This window comes from Megalobrama amblycephala, linkage group LG18, assembly GCF_018812025.1.
Source record: "Megalobrama amblycephala isolate DHTTF-2021 linkage group LG18, ASM1881202v1, whole genome shotgun sequence".
Lineage (NCBI taxonomy): Eukaryota > Metazoa > Chordata > Actinopteri > Cypriniformes > Xenocyprididae > Megalobrama > Megalobrama amblycephala.
In genome coordinates this window covers 9,100,678-9,118,756 of record NC_063061.1, presented here as the reverse complement: position 1 = coordinate 9,118,756, position 18,079 = coordinate 9,100,678, and the positions used below count along the sequence as shown (strand labels likewise).

At 34.9% G+C, this 18,079-nt stretch overlaps 1 protein-coding gene across 1 annotated transcript in view; it reads right to left on the bottom strand.

Moving 5' to 3' along the window:
- Window positions 1–16,175, bottom strand: part of map4k6 (mitogen-activated protein kinase kinase kinase kinase 6) — a 42,058-nt gene extending 25,883 nt beyond the window's left edge. The window contains exons 1-12 of the mRNA XM_048166518.1: window positions 15,910–16,175; window positions 13,657–13,714; window positions 10,085–10,175; window positions 9,940–10,004; window positions 9,519–9,574; window positions 8,202–8,249; window positions 7,965–8,007; window positions 7,789–7,861; window positions 5,411–5,542; window positions 781–843; window positions 615–696; window positions 400–510 (exon numbers count right to left, since the gene is read on the bottom strand). Of these exons, the coding sequence (XP_048022475.1) occupies window positions 400–510; window positions 615–696; window positions 781–843; window positions 5,411–5,542; window positions 7,789–7,861; window positions 7,965–8,007; window positions 8,202–8,249; window positions 9,519–9,574; window positions 9,940–10,004; window positions 10,085–10,175; window positions 13,657–13,714; window positions 15,910–16,002 (915 nt within the window). The 5' untranslated portion in view covers window positions 16,003–16,175. The remainder of the gene's footprint in view (window positions 1–399; window positions 511–614; window positions 697–780; window positions 844–5,410; window positions 5,543–7,788; window positions 7,862–7,964; window positions 8,008–8,201; window positions 8,250–9,518; window positions 9,575–9,939; window positions 10,005–10,084; window positions 10,176–13,656; window positions 13,715–15,909) is intronic.
- Between the last annotated feature and the right edge of the window lie 1,904 nt (window positions 16,176–18,079).

The following is an 18,079-nucleotide window of genomic DNA, read 5'->3' as shown; positions in this document are numbered from 1 at the left end:
TCCTTTTTGATGTCAAGATAGTTTGACCTGACATTTCTGACTTCTGAAATGTAAAAAAAAAAAAAAAAACATAAAAGGGGCGCATTCATGTCATTTAATGTATGATTTAATGTATAATTAATTATGCTTTTTTATGTATTTTTTGAATTAATTAATAGATCCTGATAAACAAATGAGCATTATGTCACTGACCCTGTTTCCAACATGTTTTCCAAATATGATGTTGGACTGTTCAAACAAACACAGCTTGATAAACACGGCAGAGCCACATTTCTCTCACACTGAACTGGGATGGGAGAAAACACTACACACTTCAGCTTTAATCTAAAGTGTTCTGAAACAAACTATGGAATGTTTCCCCATTTTAAAGAAAAATATCATTTATTGCCCTCCATTCACCTCCAGGTCGCTCTCATCCATAGTGTGTGTCTGTTGAAGATCAGGGTTATTGACTGTGTCCAGCAGCTCTATAACCAGGTTACGTGTCAGGAGCTGCGTGACAAAAGCATGCTGAAAAAAAAGGGGGAAAAAAAGGTCATTCTAACTAATAAGGCCAGTATCAGGAGATCCTAAAATAAAGATGATATTTCGACATAGTTTTGGTTAACAAGTACCTGTAGGAGTTTTTCTGCTGTCGGCCTTTTCCGAGGGTTCTTCGTGAGTGCCATTTTGATGAAATTGTGAAATTCGGTGGACCTAATATTGCAAATGAACTTGCTTTCATTGATTTTGCAAACTGAATAAAATGCAAAGATGAGATGATAATTTTTTATAAAATACCATTTGTTCTTGTCCTTCAGTTTGGGAGGCTGAAAACTGCTCTTGGACATCAGCATCAAAGCTCTGAGGGCAAAATAACAAAAAACGTTGCTAGTCTTCGCAGCCAACCCTACCGCCAAATCTCATTTTGACCTTTCAAGGTCAAAGTCTAGTTCAACACAATCTCATGGCAAATTCGTGGCTAATTCATGTGAATTTTTTATCTCATTTTATGTTTTCGTAAGATCTGCTTATGCCTCAGTGGCGGTTAGGTGTAGGGGTCAGGTTAGAGGAGGACCTTCATGATTACTTTTTTCCTAAAAATTAAGGATGCACCGATACCACTTTTTCCAGAATGAGTCCGATACGATACTTTCATTTTTGGTACTTGCTGATACTGAGTAGTGATACCTGTATATCCATTGCATTTGTAATTTTTTTTTTTTTTTTTTAAATATTGGGTGGAGAAACCAAAAGAATATGAATCAAATTAGTTGGCTTAATTTGTTTAACAAATAGATATTTCCCACAGCTAATTATGCCTGTTAAAATGTGTTATAGGAGCTTCTGTTACTTTCACTGCTCTATCATATTTTATCTTTCATTTAGCACACTGTATATTTAGAGCTGCTTCAGGAGGACTCAATGCTAAGGATTTTTTTCTATTGGCCCAGTTCAAATTTTTATATACCAGACAGTGAAACATCACAATTTTCAGGTACAGAAATTGAATAAAGCAATCAAATGTAAAATAACACGCATAGTCTTCTCTGTATAAATCTAGATTAATCCTTACCAAAGTTACAAAAGTTATTCAGTCAAGAGCAGTGGGTGATTTTCTTTTTGTCTTTTGCTGTTAGATGAACATTAAGGACAAAGATAGCAGTAGATTTATTAGGCTGCTGTCACTTTAAAAGCTGCACATATCTAATATACTGTTACACACTCTTTCTCAACTGTTTATGTTCACTTAAAGGGTTTGTTCACCCCAAAATGACAATTCTGTCATTTATTACTCACTCATGTCGTTCCACACCCATAAGACCTTCGTTCATCTTCGGAACACAAATTAAGATATTTTTGATAAAATCGGATGGCTCAGTGAGGCCTGCATTGCCAGCAAGACAATTAACACTTTCAATGCCCAGAAAGCTACTAAAGACGTATTTAAAACAGTTCATGTGACTACAGTGGTTCAACATTAATGTTATGAAGTGACGAGAATACTTTTTGTGCGGCAAAAAAACAAAATAACAACTTTATTCAACAATATCTAGTGATGGTCGATTTCAAAACACTGCTTCATGAAGCTTCGAGGCTTTACAAATCTTTTATTTCGAATCAGTGGTTTGGAGCATGTATCAAACTGCTAAAGTCACGCCCCCCAGTGGTGAACCATTGAAATTTCAAAACACTTGTGACGTAACGCAGCCTCGTTTACTGAAATCACGTGACTTTGGCAGTTTGTTACGCGCTGATTCGAAACAAAAGATTTGTAAAGCTTCGAAGCTTCATGAAGCAGTGTTTTGAAAACGCCCATCACTAAATATTATTGAATAAAGTTGTTATTTTGTTTTTTGGTGCAAAAAAGTATTCTTAACTTAAAACAATTACAATTTCTGAACTAGGAGTTTAGTTTTATTTTTGTATAGCTCAACATTTTTGAGTAAACCTTTATAAATTATTATTTTTAAAGGTGCCATCGAACGTTTTTTACAAGATGTAATATAAGTCTAAGGTGTCCCCTGAATGTGTCTGTGAAGTTTCAGCTCAAAATACCCCATAGGTTTTTTTTTTAATTAATTTTTTTAACTGCCATTTTGGGGCATCATTAACTATGCACCGATTCAGGCTGCGGCCCCTTTAATTCCTCACGCTCCCCACCCACAGAGCTTGCGCTTGCCTTAAACAGCATAAAGTTCACACAGCTAATATAACCCTCAAAATGGATCTTTACAAAGTGTTCGTCATGCAACATGTCTAATCGCGTAAGTATGGTATTTATTTGGATGTTTACATTTGATTCTGAATGAGTTTGATAGTGCTCCGTGGCTAAAGCTAACATTACACACTGTTGGAGAGATTTATAAAGAATGAAGTTGTGTTTATGCATTATACAGACTACAAGTGTTTAAAAATGAAAATAGCAACGGCTCTTGTTTCTGTGAATACAGTAAGAAACGATGGTAACTTTAACCACATTTAACAGTACATTAGCAACATGCTAACAAAACATTTAGAAAGACAATTTACAAATATCACTAAAAATATCATGATATCATGGATCATGTCAGTTATTATCACTTCATCTGCCATTTTTCGTTATTGTTCTTGCTTGCTTACCTAGTCTGATGATTCAGCTGTGCACAGATCCAGACGTTAATACTGGCTGCCCTTGTCTAATGCCTTGAACATGAGCTGGCATATGCAAATATTGGGGTCGTACATATTAATGATCCCTACTGTTACGTAACAGTCGGTGTTATGTTGAGATTCGCCTTTTTTTCAGAGGTCTTTTAAACAAATGAGATTTACATAAGAAGGAAGAAACAATGGAGTTTGAGACTCACTGTATGTCATTTCCATGTACTGAACTCTTGTTATTCAACTATGCCAAGATAAATTCAATTTTTAATTCTAGGGCACCTTTAAGTTTACTGAGCAACATAAGGTGATGTCATCCACGTCACGTCGTTGCTCTAACCGATGCTATCAAAAGAATCCATTCAAAATTAAACTCAGTTGCAGCAGATTTCAAGTTCCCAGTATGCTTTGCATCAAACTATGTAAGGAGAATGTTGAAATTGAGTGTTATTTGGGTGTTTTTGCACAAGATTAATATAGGCGAAGTTGTGTTATTGTTTAATGTTCTGTTATTTTGGTATTTAAAAGGTTTTTCTGTGAAGTTGAAGTTTTGTAGGGTTTCCATCGTGATGAAAAGTAGTGCCTGTGGTTAGGTCGAGAACGGGCTGTGAAACTTCAAGGCTATATATACTGCATGTTGATTAAATTCATGCAAGTATATAATAATCTCTTAGATGGTTACATTAGCGCATGCTGGTGTGCTGTTGCTAACTAACACTTAACCATAAAGATTAGATCTTAATTAAATGTAATTAGCGAGTTTGTGTAGTACAAAATACTTTTTTTTTTTTTTTTTAAATCTTTGAGTTGCTTACTTAAATAGTTTGAGTATTCTGAACTTATCGGGTTTTACAACCACTGCATCAAAATAATTGAAAAATGAGAAACAATATGTATGGTCAACAATAGTTTTAAGTACAGTGCACTTAAACATTAAATAAAAACAAATTCACGCTTTTCAGTTTCACTTAAAGGTGGCCAAGAATGCTTTTTCACAAGATGTAATATAAGTCTAAGGTGTCTCCTGAATGTGTCTGTGAAGTTTCAGCTCAAAATACCCCATAGATATTTTTAAATAAATTTTTTTAACTGCCTATTTTGGGGCATCATTAACTATGCACTGATTTAATTTGCGTGCTCCCTGTCACACGAGCTCTCGATTATATTACAGCACATTTACAAAGTTCACACAGCTAATATAACCCTCAAATGGATCTTTACAAGATGTTCGTCATTTTGATGTTTATATTTGATTCTCTATGAGTTTGAGGCTGTGCTTCGTGGCTAACGGCTAATGCTACACTGTTGGAGAGATTTATAAAGAATGAAGTTGTGTTTATGAATTATACAAACGATGGTAACTTTAACCTCATTTAACAGTACATTAGCAACATGTTAACGAAACATTTAGAAAGACAATTTACAAATATCACTAAAAATATCATGCTTTCATGGATCATGTCAGTTATTATTGCTCCATCTGCCATTTTCACTGTTGTTCTTGCTTACCTAGTCTGATGATTCAGCTGTGCTGCTCAAGACGTTAATGCCTGCCCTTGTCTAATGCCTTTCATAATGTTGGGAACATGGGCTGGCATATGCAAATATTGGGGCAAATATTCCAGAAGTCTTTTAAACAAATGAGATTTACATAAGGAAGAGAAAGCAATGGAGTTTGAAACTCAATGTATGTCTTTTCCATGTACTGAACTCTTGTTATTCAACTATGCAAAGGTAAATTCAAATTTTGAATCTAGGGCACCTTTAATTGTTATTTATAATTATTGTTTACTTAAAAAATTTGAGTTACTTTACTTACATTTTTTGAGGTAATTGATGTCTACAAAAATTGAGTATTCTGAACTTATCAGGTTTTACAGTGTGGTATCGGTGCATCCCTACTAAAAATCATACATTTTCAACAATTCACATCATACGACTTCATGCAAAATCATCACCTCGTGAAGTAGTTACATTTTCCTGTGAGATTAGGTTGGAAAAGCTGCATCTTTTTGTTTGCTAGACAAGTTAACATCACTCTTTGAGGCAGCAGGTGAAAACATTATTAATGGTGGCTGTTTTTGTTGTTGTTGTTTTTTTGGTTTTTTTGAATAGCAAGTTTTCATGTTTGCCAAATGGGTCAAAGGTTTGGCTGGCTTAAACTGTGTGAACTGAGTTGAAGTTGAACTGAGAATTCGCACGTTTAAAATTGGGTATGTACTAAATACCACAGGATGTTAAAAGGCTTGAATACTTAAAGGGTCTACATATGTGTGTGTGTTCAAACCTCATAGGGTGTAGGTCAAACATAGGTGGTTGCAGCTCTGCTAGTTCAATAGCTGTGATTCCCACTGCCCAGATATCACACAGCTGGTTATAACCACCTTTCCTTTCCACTGCCGCAACCTCTGGGGCCATCCTGAAAGTCATTAAAGTGATAATATATGAAAGAAGCAAATAACAAATGAACCAGAAGAAATAGCAGATGGGATTTTTAACATGACTCATTAGGTGATCATATTAATTCAATTAAATATACTGTACATATATAAATCCGAGATTAAAAATGGACACTACTCTCTGAATTAAATTTAAATTAATTTGACAAAAATGTACACTACTATTTAAAATATTTTGCATACTTTTTCACAAACTATTTTATTATAATTAATAGAATACCACTATAAAAAAAAAAAATCAATATGCATTTTATATTCTGTATAATTAGTTTAATTTTTATAAACACTACCGTTCCAAAGTTTGGGGTCAGTAAGGTCTTTTTTTTTTTTTTTTTTTTTCAGCGAGGATACATTAAATTGACCAAAAGTGGTAGTAAAAACTTTTGTAATGTTAAAAAAGAATGCTGAAAATAAAAACCTGTCATGCCTGCCAGCCATAGTGCCTATGATAGCTATTAGCTACCATAGGGCACTTCTTCCTAGTCCATTGTCATTTCATCATGAACTACAATTCCCATAAAACTTTGCCTGGACTCATTATAATGTGATTGGGATTGTTTGCCCATGTGGGATTGTTTGCCCATGTGTTTGACCTTATATGGATTATGATTCTGGATTGTTCCAATTGTTCCAATAGATCTCCAACCAAAGTCTCGGAGCAGTACGTAAAAGTATCACAGTTTACAGAAAAATATTAAAGGGTTAGTTCACCCAAAAATGAGAATTCTGTCATTTATTACTCACCCTCATGTCATTCCAAACCCGTAAGACCTTTGTTCATCTTCAGAACACAAATTAAGATATTTTTGATAAAATCTGATGGCTCAGTGATGCCTCTATTGCCAGCAAGACAATTAACAATTTCAATGCCCAGAAAGCTACTAAAGACATATTTAAAGACATAATTATAGTTCATGTGACTACAGTGGTTCAACCTCAATATTATGAAGCGACGAGAATACTTTTTGTGCGCCAAAAAAAATAACAAAATAACGACTTTTCAACAATATCTAGTGATGGGCGATTTCAAAACACTGCTTCATGAAGCTTCGAAGCTTTACGAATCTTTAGTTTCGAATCAGTGGTTCGGATCGCGTATCAAACTGCTAAAGTCACGCCCCCCAGTGGTGAACCACTGAAGTTCCGAAACACTTATGACGTAACAAAGCCTCGTTTTCTGAAATCACGTGACTTTGGCGCTCCAAACTTTGAAGCTTCAAAGCTTCATGAAGCAGTGTTTTGAAATTGCCCATCACTAGATATTGTTTTTGGCACACAAAGTGTATTCTCGTCGCTTTATAATATTAAAAAAAGTGTATAACATCTGAAAGTGTTAATCATCTTGCTGTCAAAGGAGGCCTCACTGAGCCATCGGATTTCATCAAAAATATCTTAATTTGTGTTCCAAAGATGAATGAAGGTCTTACGGGTGTGGAACAACATGAGGGTGAGTAATTAATGACAGAATTTTCATTTTTGTGTGAACTGACCCTTTAAGCAGCAAGACTGTTTTCAGCTGTGAGAGTAATAAGAAATGTTTTGTTAGCTTTTATTTTACAGTCCTGTTCATACTATGAACTTATTATAGTCATTACAATAACTGTGTAATAACTAGGTACTAAACCTGTCCCTGAACCTACCCCTAACCTAACCCTAAATCCATGTAGTTTTTTATTACACAGGTAAATACATGTAAGTGCACATACTGTAAAATAAAGTGCAACCAAAGTTTCTTGAGCAAATCAGCATATTAGAATGATTTCTGAAGGATCATGTGACAATGAAGACTGGAGTAATGAATATAAATTAATCACAGGAATAAATTACATTTCAAAATTACAGTGAGGTTGTGTGTGTGCTGCTGGTGACTAACAACAAACTCTTGTTTGTAAATATTTGTGTACTGTAAGCTTTATTTTGCTTCCCTTCTGCTAAGATAGAGACATCCACTCTTTTACTGCATGTTTGTGCATTTTGGGGGTGGAGCAATGAAGGGAGGGGTGTGTTTGTTTGGGTTGATTTCAAATATCAGCAGTGTTCAACAACAATTCTCAGAAATCACTTACTGCACTTTTATATTACTAAAAAGTACAATTTCACAATATTACTGTTTTTACTGTATTCGTATTGAAATAAATGCAGTGTCATCTTTTGACCGGTAGTGTAAAAGAAGTTTTTACAAAAGTAGCATATCTTGGTGACTCACCAGTACGGCGTCCCGATGAAGGACTTTCTCTTAGCAACAGATGCGTTGATCTCAGCTGCCACTCCAAAATCCGCTGACAGACAGAGGGGAGACAAAAGGCCACATTTAAGAGATTTATATAGCATTAGTTAATATATGCATGTGTGTGTCTGAGACAGGGGTAAACCCTGACTGACCTAGTTTGACATCTCCTCGCTCTGTCAAGAGAATGTTGGCACCCTGTGGGCAATCAAGAATGACACAATGAGCACATCAACGCTATCAGACCCAAGCCATGATCTCACATGCACTATTGTGCTATAGAGAGGCTCACTCATATACTGTACAGGTAATGAACTCTACTAATGTATATCAAACACATTGCATGGCAACATGGTTACAGGCAATAATGGCTTGTTGATTTGTAAAATTACTTTTATGTCTCTATGCATTTTTCCCGCATGATGGAGATGATGTAGTCCCTGTAAACAAATAGAAAACAATTGTGAAATATATGGAATAAATGAGCTTTACACACTAGTTTCATTTCTTAACATTTTTACTAAACTTTAACCCTGATTTGTAATAAACATATGGATGTTTTTCCTGGGGGCTAGTTATTTTAGATTATGAAGTTTTAAATATGGATATTTTTCTTACAAAAAAAACATCGATTCACTTCAGAAAGCCACATGGATTATTTTTATGATGGATGGATGCATTTTTTTGGGCTTCAAAATCGCGTCCCCCATTCACTACCATTATAAAGCTTAGAAGAGCCAGGATATTTTTAATAAAACTGAAAGAAGGATGGCTTGAGGGTGAGTAAATCATGGGATAAAACTATCCCTTTAAGGAAAGACAACAACAAACAATCTAATGCCGAGACAAAAACCTTTTAGGTTAATAAAAAACATACACTCTAAAAAATGCTGGGATGTTTCAACCCAAATTTGTGTCAAATATGGACAAATCTAAATGCTGGGTTAAAAATTGAGTGTATACTGTATATAAGATTAAAATCCCTTCTTATTGTGCCATGAACCTTAAAGGTCCCGTTTTTCATGTTTTTTTTGAAGCTTTGATTGTGTTTATAGTGTGCAATATAACATGTGTTCATGTTCACAAAACACAGTATTTTTCACATAATTTACTTATCTGTATACCGCTGTTTCCACTGTCATAAAAACGGGCTGATGACTTCCTTGTTCTATGAAGTCCCTCCTTCAGAAATACGTAACGAGTTCTGATTGTGCCAGCGGTTCCTGTGTTGTGATTCGACAGAAGCTTAGCGAACCTTGCCCGGAAAGGTCACGCCTCTTACCATAACGTGGAGATGCACGCGCTCAGTGTTATTGTAAACATGTCTTTAATTTTACCCTATCAATTTGAGCCGGAATCAGACCCGGTGATTGGACTGCGGGATGAAAATAACAGCGTTTCGACGACATGGCGACAAACACACTCTACAAACGCAACTCTGGTGTATTCCTGTGGGCGGAGGTTAGTCAAAAAACTGTTTTAGTGACGTCATTAAAGAAGGAAGTAGAGGGATGTAGTCCAAACTGGCCGTTCGATGTAGGTGACTTCTGTTAAATAAAATATCTCGCTTGGCATTGAACTTTGAGCTTTAAAATTTTACAGATTTTATTTATACTCTAACAACAACATTACACACTAACTAAAGTTTGAAACATGGGATCACGAAGAACGGGACCTTTAAGTGATAAAAAACTTGAATGCATGCTCACCTGAAGTGTCTCTCTGCTCACATAAGCTATCTGTCTCTCTTTCAAAGGACCAGTGACTGGGGAAACACAATGACCTTATTCAGACTGACAAAATAGCATATGAGCATTAATCCTCTTTCAGGCAATATAAATAACAACAGAAACCACTGTAAACTGCATGACCCTATAAATATGGAAACAACATATAACACATCTTGGTTTTGAAACCATTAAACGTTACAACTTCAGCTTTTTTATCGTTTTAACGTTTAAGCAAAATAAATAAATAAATAATTAAATAAAAATCATTAATTGATTAATCGATTATCAAACTATTTGCAGTGCTGCTAATAATGTCCTCTATGTACAGTAACAGGAATTATATGCATTCATGTATCACATTATTTATTACAATAGATATATGTCAATCTTTGGATTGTACCATGGTAAATGTCCTGCAATGATCCTCCTCCACAGAATTCCATGCAGATCCATAACTTGTTATTTCTGTGGAATATGAAGAAGTTCCTTGTTAGTTTTACTTCAGTTTCCTGCAAACTGCAGTATTAGTTTCCTGCGGGACTAACCTGAGGTAGCTGCCGAAATAGGCGACAATATTTTTGTGAGTGCAATCCTTCATCATGGTTATTTCATGTTGAATGCTTGAAATATCATCACCTGACAGAAAAAGAAACAGAGGACTTGTCTGTAATCTTGTTTGATTCTGCTTTGATATCATGCTATCAACATTCTGCCTCAAAAACAAAACAAAACAACAGCAGGATTTACCGGGATTAATAGATTGAGCTGAAATTCAGATGCTGCAGATCATTTCAAAATGAATTTACAACCTTAAAACATGGATCTCTAAAGATATATTAAAGGCGCTCTAAGCGATTTGACGCATTTTTAGGCCCAATTTTTTTTTTTTGTCACATACCGCAAACATCTCCTCACTATGCGCTAGCTGCATGTCCCCTGAACACACTGTAAAAAAACGCGGTCTCTGTAGTCCCCACAAGCTCCGAAAACTGCAATAAAAACAAACTGGTGCAGCCTGGACCACTTAACATAATAAACATGCTCCAGCCAATAACCGAAAAGCAGCATCAATACGCAAGCTACTTACATTTTAAATGTGCGTTCATGACTGTTTCAGGAAGCACGGAGGGGAGGGCCAGGAGGAGTAGGAGGGAGGGTCTAGCTAGCCTCTGTTTTGTTTGACAACACTTCGAACGTCAACAGGAAGTTACTCCGGTCAGAATCGCTTTGAGCGCCTTTAAGATAGTAAAAGTTGCAGCTGCTGGCTAATCCTGTTCAGTTTAAAAATCTGAATATGTGTCAATGTGTTGAGGCGGATATCTTCAGTTTGGAAGCTCAAAAACAAAAAAAACAACAAAGAATCAATGTTGAGATAATCAGTGTTGGATGACACTAAAAATCTTAACCGTTCACTTACACGGCAACACGTCTGACTGACAAAAATGTTCAGGAATCCCTGCTGTAGTGGATAGTTTAAAACTATTTAAACATACAGAAATTTATGGAAGCTTGTTTCCGCCACTGAAAAAAAAAAGGGTAATTGTGACTTTTTATCTCACAATTCTGACTTTTTTTTCTTGAATTTGTGAGTTTACATCTTGCAAATTTGCCTTTTGCCAGAATTGCAAGATCTCGCAATTGTGAGTTATAAAGTCAGAATTGTGAGATATAAACTTGCAGTCAGAATTTCAAGATATAAACTAGCAACTACAAGAAAAAAGGTCAGAATTGTGAGATATAAACTCGCAACTACAAGAAAAAGTCAGAATTGTGAGATATAAACTTGCAACTACAAGCAAAAGACATAATTGTGAGATATAAACTCACAACTACATGAAAAAAAGCCAGATTTGCAAAATATAAATGTGCAACTATGAGAAAAAAAGTCAGAATTGCAAGATATATTTTCACAACTACAAGAAGAAAAGTCAGAATTTCGAGATATAAACTCGCAACTACAAGAATAAAGGACAGAAATGCAAGATATAAATTCGCAACTACGAGAAAAAAGGTCAGAATTTTGCGATGTAAACTCGCAACTACGAGAAAAAAAGTCAGAATTGTGAGATATAAACTTGCAACTATAAGCAAAAGACATAATTGTGAGATATAAACTCACAACTACAAGGAAAAAAGCCAGATTTGCAAAATATAAACTTGCAACTATGAGAAAAAAAGTCAGAATTGCGAGATATATTCTCACAACTACAAGAAGAAAAGTCAGAATTTCGAGATATAAACTCGCAACTACAAGAAAAAAGGTCAGAAATGCAAGATATAAACTCGCAACTACAAGAAAAAAGGTCAGAATTCTGCGATATAAACTCGCAACTACGAGAAAAAAGGTCAGAAATGCAAGATATAAACTCGCAACTATGAGAAAAAAGGTCAGAATTTTGGGATATAAACTCGCAACTACGAGAAAAAAGGTCAGAATTTTGGGATATAAACTCGCAACTACGAGGAAAAAAAGTCAGAATTGTGAGATATAAACTTGCAACTACAAGAAAAAGACAGAATTGCGAAATATAAACTCGCAACTACGAGCAAAAAAAAAGTCAGAATTGTGAGATATAAACTCGCAACTACAAGAATAAAAAGCCAGATTTGCGAAATATAAACTTGCAACTATGAGAAAAAAGTCAGAATTGCGAGATATAAACTCTCAACTACGAGAAAAAAGCCAGAATTGCGAAATATAAACTCGCAACTACAAGAAAAAAGCCAGATTTGCAAAATATAAACTCACAACTATGAGAAAAAAGTCAGAATTGTAAGATATAAACTCACAACTACAAGGAAAAAAGCCAGATTTGCGAAATATAAACTTGCAACTACGAGAAAAAAGTCACATTTGCGAGATATAAACTCACAGCTACAAGAAAAAATGTCAGAAATGTGAGATATAAACTCGCAACTACGAGAAAAAAGGTCAGAAATGCAAGATATAAACTCGCAACTACGAGAAAAAAGGTCAGAATTTTGGGATATAAACTCGCAACTACGAGAAAAAAAGTCAGAATTGCGAGATATAAACTCTCAACTACGAGAAAAAAGCCAGAATTGCGAAATATAAACTCGCAACTACAAGAAAAAAGCCAGATTTGCAAAATATAAACTCACAACTATGAGAAAAAAGTCAGAATTGTAAAATATAAACTTACAACTACAAGAAGAAAAGTCAGAATTGCGAGATATAAACTCACAACTACAAGGAAAAAAGCCAGATTTGCGAAATATAAACTTGCAACTACGAGAAAAAAGTCACATTTGCGAGATATAAACTCACAGCTACAAGAAAAAAGGTCAGAAATGTGAGATATAAACTCGCAACTACAAGACAAAAAGCCAGATTTGCAAAATATAAACTCGCAACTATGAGAAAAAAGTCAGAATTGCAAGATATAAACTCGCAACTACAAGGAAAAAAAGCCAGATTTGCAAAATATAAACTTGCAACTACAAGAAAAAAAGCCAGATTTGAGAAATATAAACTTGCAACTACGAGAAAAAAAAGCCAGAATTGTGAAATATAAACTTGCAACTATGAGAAAAAAGTCACATTTGCGAGATATAAACTCGCAGCTATGAGAAAAAAAGGTCAGAAATGCGAGATATAAACTCGCAACTACAAGAAAAAAAGCCAGAATTGTGAAATATAAACTCGCAACTACGAGAAAAAAGTCGTAATTGCGAGATATAAAATCGCAACTACAAGCAGAAAAGTCAGAGATATAAACTCACAATTGTGAGAAAAAGTCGTAATTGTGAGATAAAAAGTTGCAATTTTTTTTTTATTCCGTGGCGGAAACAAGCTTCCATAGGAATCCCACAGACTTACATTAGAGGAAAAAAAGCAAATGTCAACAGTTGTAAAAGAAGTAATGAGTTTAAAGACAGGTTTAGCAAAAGGTAATTTTTCCATTTTAAAATGTTTGAACAAATTTTGAAAAAAAATATTGCCTAGAATGTATATAATTTCACTAATTTTGTAACATTTGTTTACATTAGACGACTCAATATTAACCATATCTACTGAAAAGGCCAAACCATAATATGCATCACTATATCAATACAATGCAAATGAGATTTTATTAAAAAATTGTTTATGACCTACCAGGGTCCAGTTTGACCACTTTAATAGCTGCGATGACTGAAGTCTTAATGCTACGGGCCTATAAGGACAGAGAAACAAAGTTAGCTTTATGCAGATGAGTTTCATTTCATTGTGCTTCTACAAGTAAGCAATGCATGTTGACATCAAACCTTTGCATCAGTCAAACTGTTGTGTCACTTTCAAGTTCCTACATTGTTTTTGTGGTTGTCACTGGATCATTAAGAGCCACAAGTATTTTGATACAATCACAAATACATGCTACCTCTTTGACATCTGACTGGGTTTCAGTTCTACCTTTTTAAGGCCTTATAATATATTAACAATAAAAAAAATATGATCGTCTCATTCACTACATCACCTTAAAAAATGCGACAACAGCAAGTCAAAACATCTGCCACCACTGAAAATCATCATACGTTTCGTAAAGCACATTATGTGCCAGTGTGGTCTACGCAGGACAGAAAAATGAAGCTGTCTGCCTGTAACCACGGTAACCAGGAGCCAATAGTGGATCAGCAGACACTGGAAAGGTGAAGTAGAGATGAAAAAAAGTAGCAGTGCTCATTTCCTGTTTTCTTTCCTGCTGAACTAAATCACATCCTGTAAAGTGACTTTCTCCGTTATCAAGGCCATGATTCATGTTTGTTCAGGCAGAGTGATATAAATGGACAATCCACCCAATTGGGGCACAAGGTCACTGAACATTTCAGCATGGCAAAATCTGCATACAGACAAGAGTTTGCAAATCTTTATACTATTTGCTTCCTCATATGCAAAAAAGATAATGTTTTGCACACCCTGTTACGTCAGTTACACGCTATGCCACCGTAACCAGTTCAGTTCATAGAAAGGAAAAACAAGTTCAGTATCGTGGTTTCACTCTTATGAAGAAGCGATCCACAGTGTGTGCAGAATCGCATGTTTTTGTATGGTGTTAAACATGCCAGAGCCGCATGGGCGTTACTGAACATCAAAGTCAATGGGGTGTGAAGGTTGAAGTCATTGTAGTAACATGATCAGATAGTACACACATCACACCTCACACTGTGAAATTGCCAGTTAATACTAGTTCCTTCAACATATTAAAGGCATAGATTACAAAAAAAAAAAAAATTACAGCAACTGGTACATGTGGACTTCACGCGGACCAGATGTGGGCCGGATCAGGGCCGACACTATGTTGCTGTCAGGGTAAGTTGTTCCAAACCTGTATGAACTTCTTTCATCTGCTGAACACAAAAGAAGATATTTTGAAGAACCAAACAGTTGATGGACCCCATTGACTTCCACAGTATGAGAGGAATAATAATAATAATAATATGGTCCATCAACTGTTTGGTTACCGACATTCTTCAAAATTTGTTTTCAACAGAAGAAAGAAACTCATACAGGTTTGGAACAATGATGGCGAGTAAAATCATTTTTGGGTGAACTATCCCTTTAATGCACATTCATAATATATTACATATCAAGATATACTATTCCAGTTTGAAAGCAATCAACAGTGTTGCAAAAACTAAGATACTAAAATGTGGTATCTGTCTCATGAGACTAATAGCAGATTGCCCTGCGATAAAATGTTTTGGAAAATGTAAGATGAAAATTTGCTGACAGACCATCTTGGACCAGCAACAAACAGATTTTGCAGCAACACATGATTGCATTAACTCATTCCTTTTAGCATTGTTAACATAGAATAGCCAAAATGCCATGCTATTTACATGGACACAACTAACCCTAACAGGGAACAACAAAGTTCTCACAACTTTACGTTCTGGCAAGGTTCTCTCAGAGTTCTCGCAGTAACGTTTGTTCTTTAATAATCTTTAATAATGTTCTTAAAACGTTAGCACAAAAACATGATTTATAGTACATTGCTCATGGGACGTTTTTTTCTTAAATGCTTTTGCTGGACATTTTTTAATTGTTACTAATAAAAGTAACATTCCCATAACGTTTTCATAACTCAATGGGAACGTTTGCAAAACGTTCTCATAACATATTTTTGTTAGCTGGGAAATCTGTGGTAATTTGACATATTAACCATTGCTGTAATGAGAAAGAAAGAAAGAAAGAAAGAAAGAAAGAAAGAAAGAAAGAAAGAAAGAAAGAAAGAAAGAAAGAAAGAAAGATCTGGAAAAAGATTTTGGTTATTGCATTTTTGCATCTTTTGGCACAAAGAGCGTGGGAGCTTTATTTGAACAAGATGTTTACGGAAATCGTTTTTCTAAAACACTTTTGTGGTTGTCCTACCTTAAACACATCTCCGTATGTCCCGCTGCCTATGCGGTGAATCAGCTCATAGTCATCGAGCGGATCCGTGTGCGACACGCCGATCGCGTCCATAGCAGCGCGGCATTTGATTCGTTTTCTCACGGTACTGAATCAAGAGCGGATGATACTCATCCAAATGCCACTAACCACCACTTCCTCAACATCCGCGTAACAAGTGCACTAGAGTGAACATGGCAGCGATGACAAACGCATCTCTCTGTGCGCTCGCTGCTGAAGACAGGGGGCGTTCACACAAGACGCGTCCACGAGAGCGCAACAGGATGGCACAGAACGCCGAAATGAAACAATGTAGAGCTTTAAATGAATTAGAAACAAAAACCAAGAAAGACACATGAGGCACTTTTTATTTGTGAGATTGTAGTCTATAAGTTTGTATTCATTTTGTACATGGTTTAATAAAAAATTGCTAGAAAAACAACGCCAGGGTCTCAAGACGCGTTGATCTTGACATGACGTCTTTAAAAACGCAACGCTGAAAAAAATCAGCTAAACGCGACGGAACGTCTAACGTTATACAGAGAGTTTAGATTAAAACGTTTAAATTAAGTTTGAGTTAAACACAAAATAAGGGACCTACTATTGGCTAGTTTTTCATTTGGCTAAAATATTAGGCTTATACTATGCTCAATCTTACTATATTCTTATTTATATTAGACATTAAAAATCTTTGACAAAAAACACAATGAGGAAGAAAAAAATAGGCTAAATAAATTTCCATCAACAAGTCTTAAAACAGGCTAATGGACGACAAAATTAGGTGATATATATGATAACAGTATGCTATTAAGTTATATTAGATATTCAATAATGTAATTTATAACAAATAAGCCTACAAAATATAAATATTTTCCTTTTATTCAAAAAACAATTGAGTGTTGTTTAAAAAACAGTGTTTAGTGTACGAGTGCCACCTACCGGCAATATTAATTCGTGAGACTGGACTGTGCGGGTGCTTCCTGCTTCATATTTGCATGAATTGAATAGCCTATATGGAACAGGAATTAAATCAAATGTATCCTCCTGAGACCCAGAAAAAAAAAACGTTTTTTGAATTTAGTATTTTTTCACGTCATTACATTGTTTAGAGCATAAGAAACAAATGAAACATTTTTCATTCATATGTTATGCTATGTCCTCTGTAGTGGACACCAGGACTAAGTTGTTTAAAAAATAAAATGACATGAAATGACATGTATAGGCAAAAACAATGGGATTTTTTTTTAAATTTATCAATCAATTTTTAGGCTTCAGGATTGTTTTTAACCAAACTTTGTATAAAGATGATTCTCAACTATGTTATGAAAGATAGAACGGAATGAATCGATATACCATTTTACTTTATGCAATATCTGGGTAAAATATCCATAAATAGTTTTCCCATTCAATACAATGCATATATACACTGTATCTAATTTGCATATTAATGTGTTCTTGGGGCAACGTAATAAAAAAAAAGAAGTGTAATAATGGGAGTAATAATTGGCAACATTTTCATAATAATATCTAATAATTAATAGGAATATTGATATATAATTTCTTTCCCTATTCACTTGTTTTATCTCCTAAAATGCCTGATAATCATGATTTAAGTCCTGTTGTCCTCTACAGTGGACTTGTATGAAATCAATGCACTGTTTCGTAACATAAAGTCATATTTTGATTAGAAACCCCATGTTCCTGAGATGTTGATTTATAACAAACAATTTGAAAATTAATCCAATTTAAATGATAATTACAAAATATTATCATATTTCCATAAGAGTGCTAATTTTCATTTTCAGTCATATTTAAAGACTAATAAGTTGTTGTTGTCATGGTGAAACCTCTAAAAATCTCTGCAAAGCCCTGAATGTGCTCTTTACCGGACATCCAAACTTAAAACTGTGACATGTATGAGAGAAAATCACTAAAATATAATGTCCACTACAGACAGTCTATTCCTGGGTCCCAGGATATGGGCACCCTAATATTTATTCACACAATATTTAACAGATTTGTTGTCTAAGACGAGACACTTCAGGCTAAAACGCTGTTTTTTCAGTTTTGAGATTTTGGGCTTTTTGGCTTTAATGAAGTGTTTTTCTTTCAGACTAGTGGTAAGAAAACATCCAAAATCCAACTTTAAGCA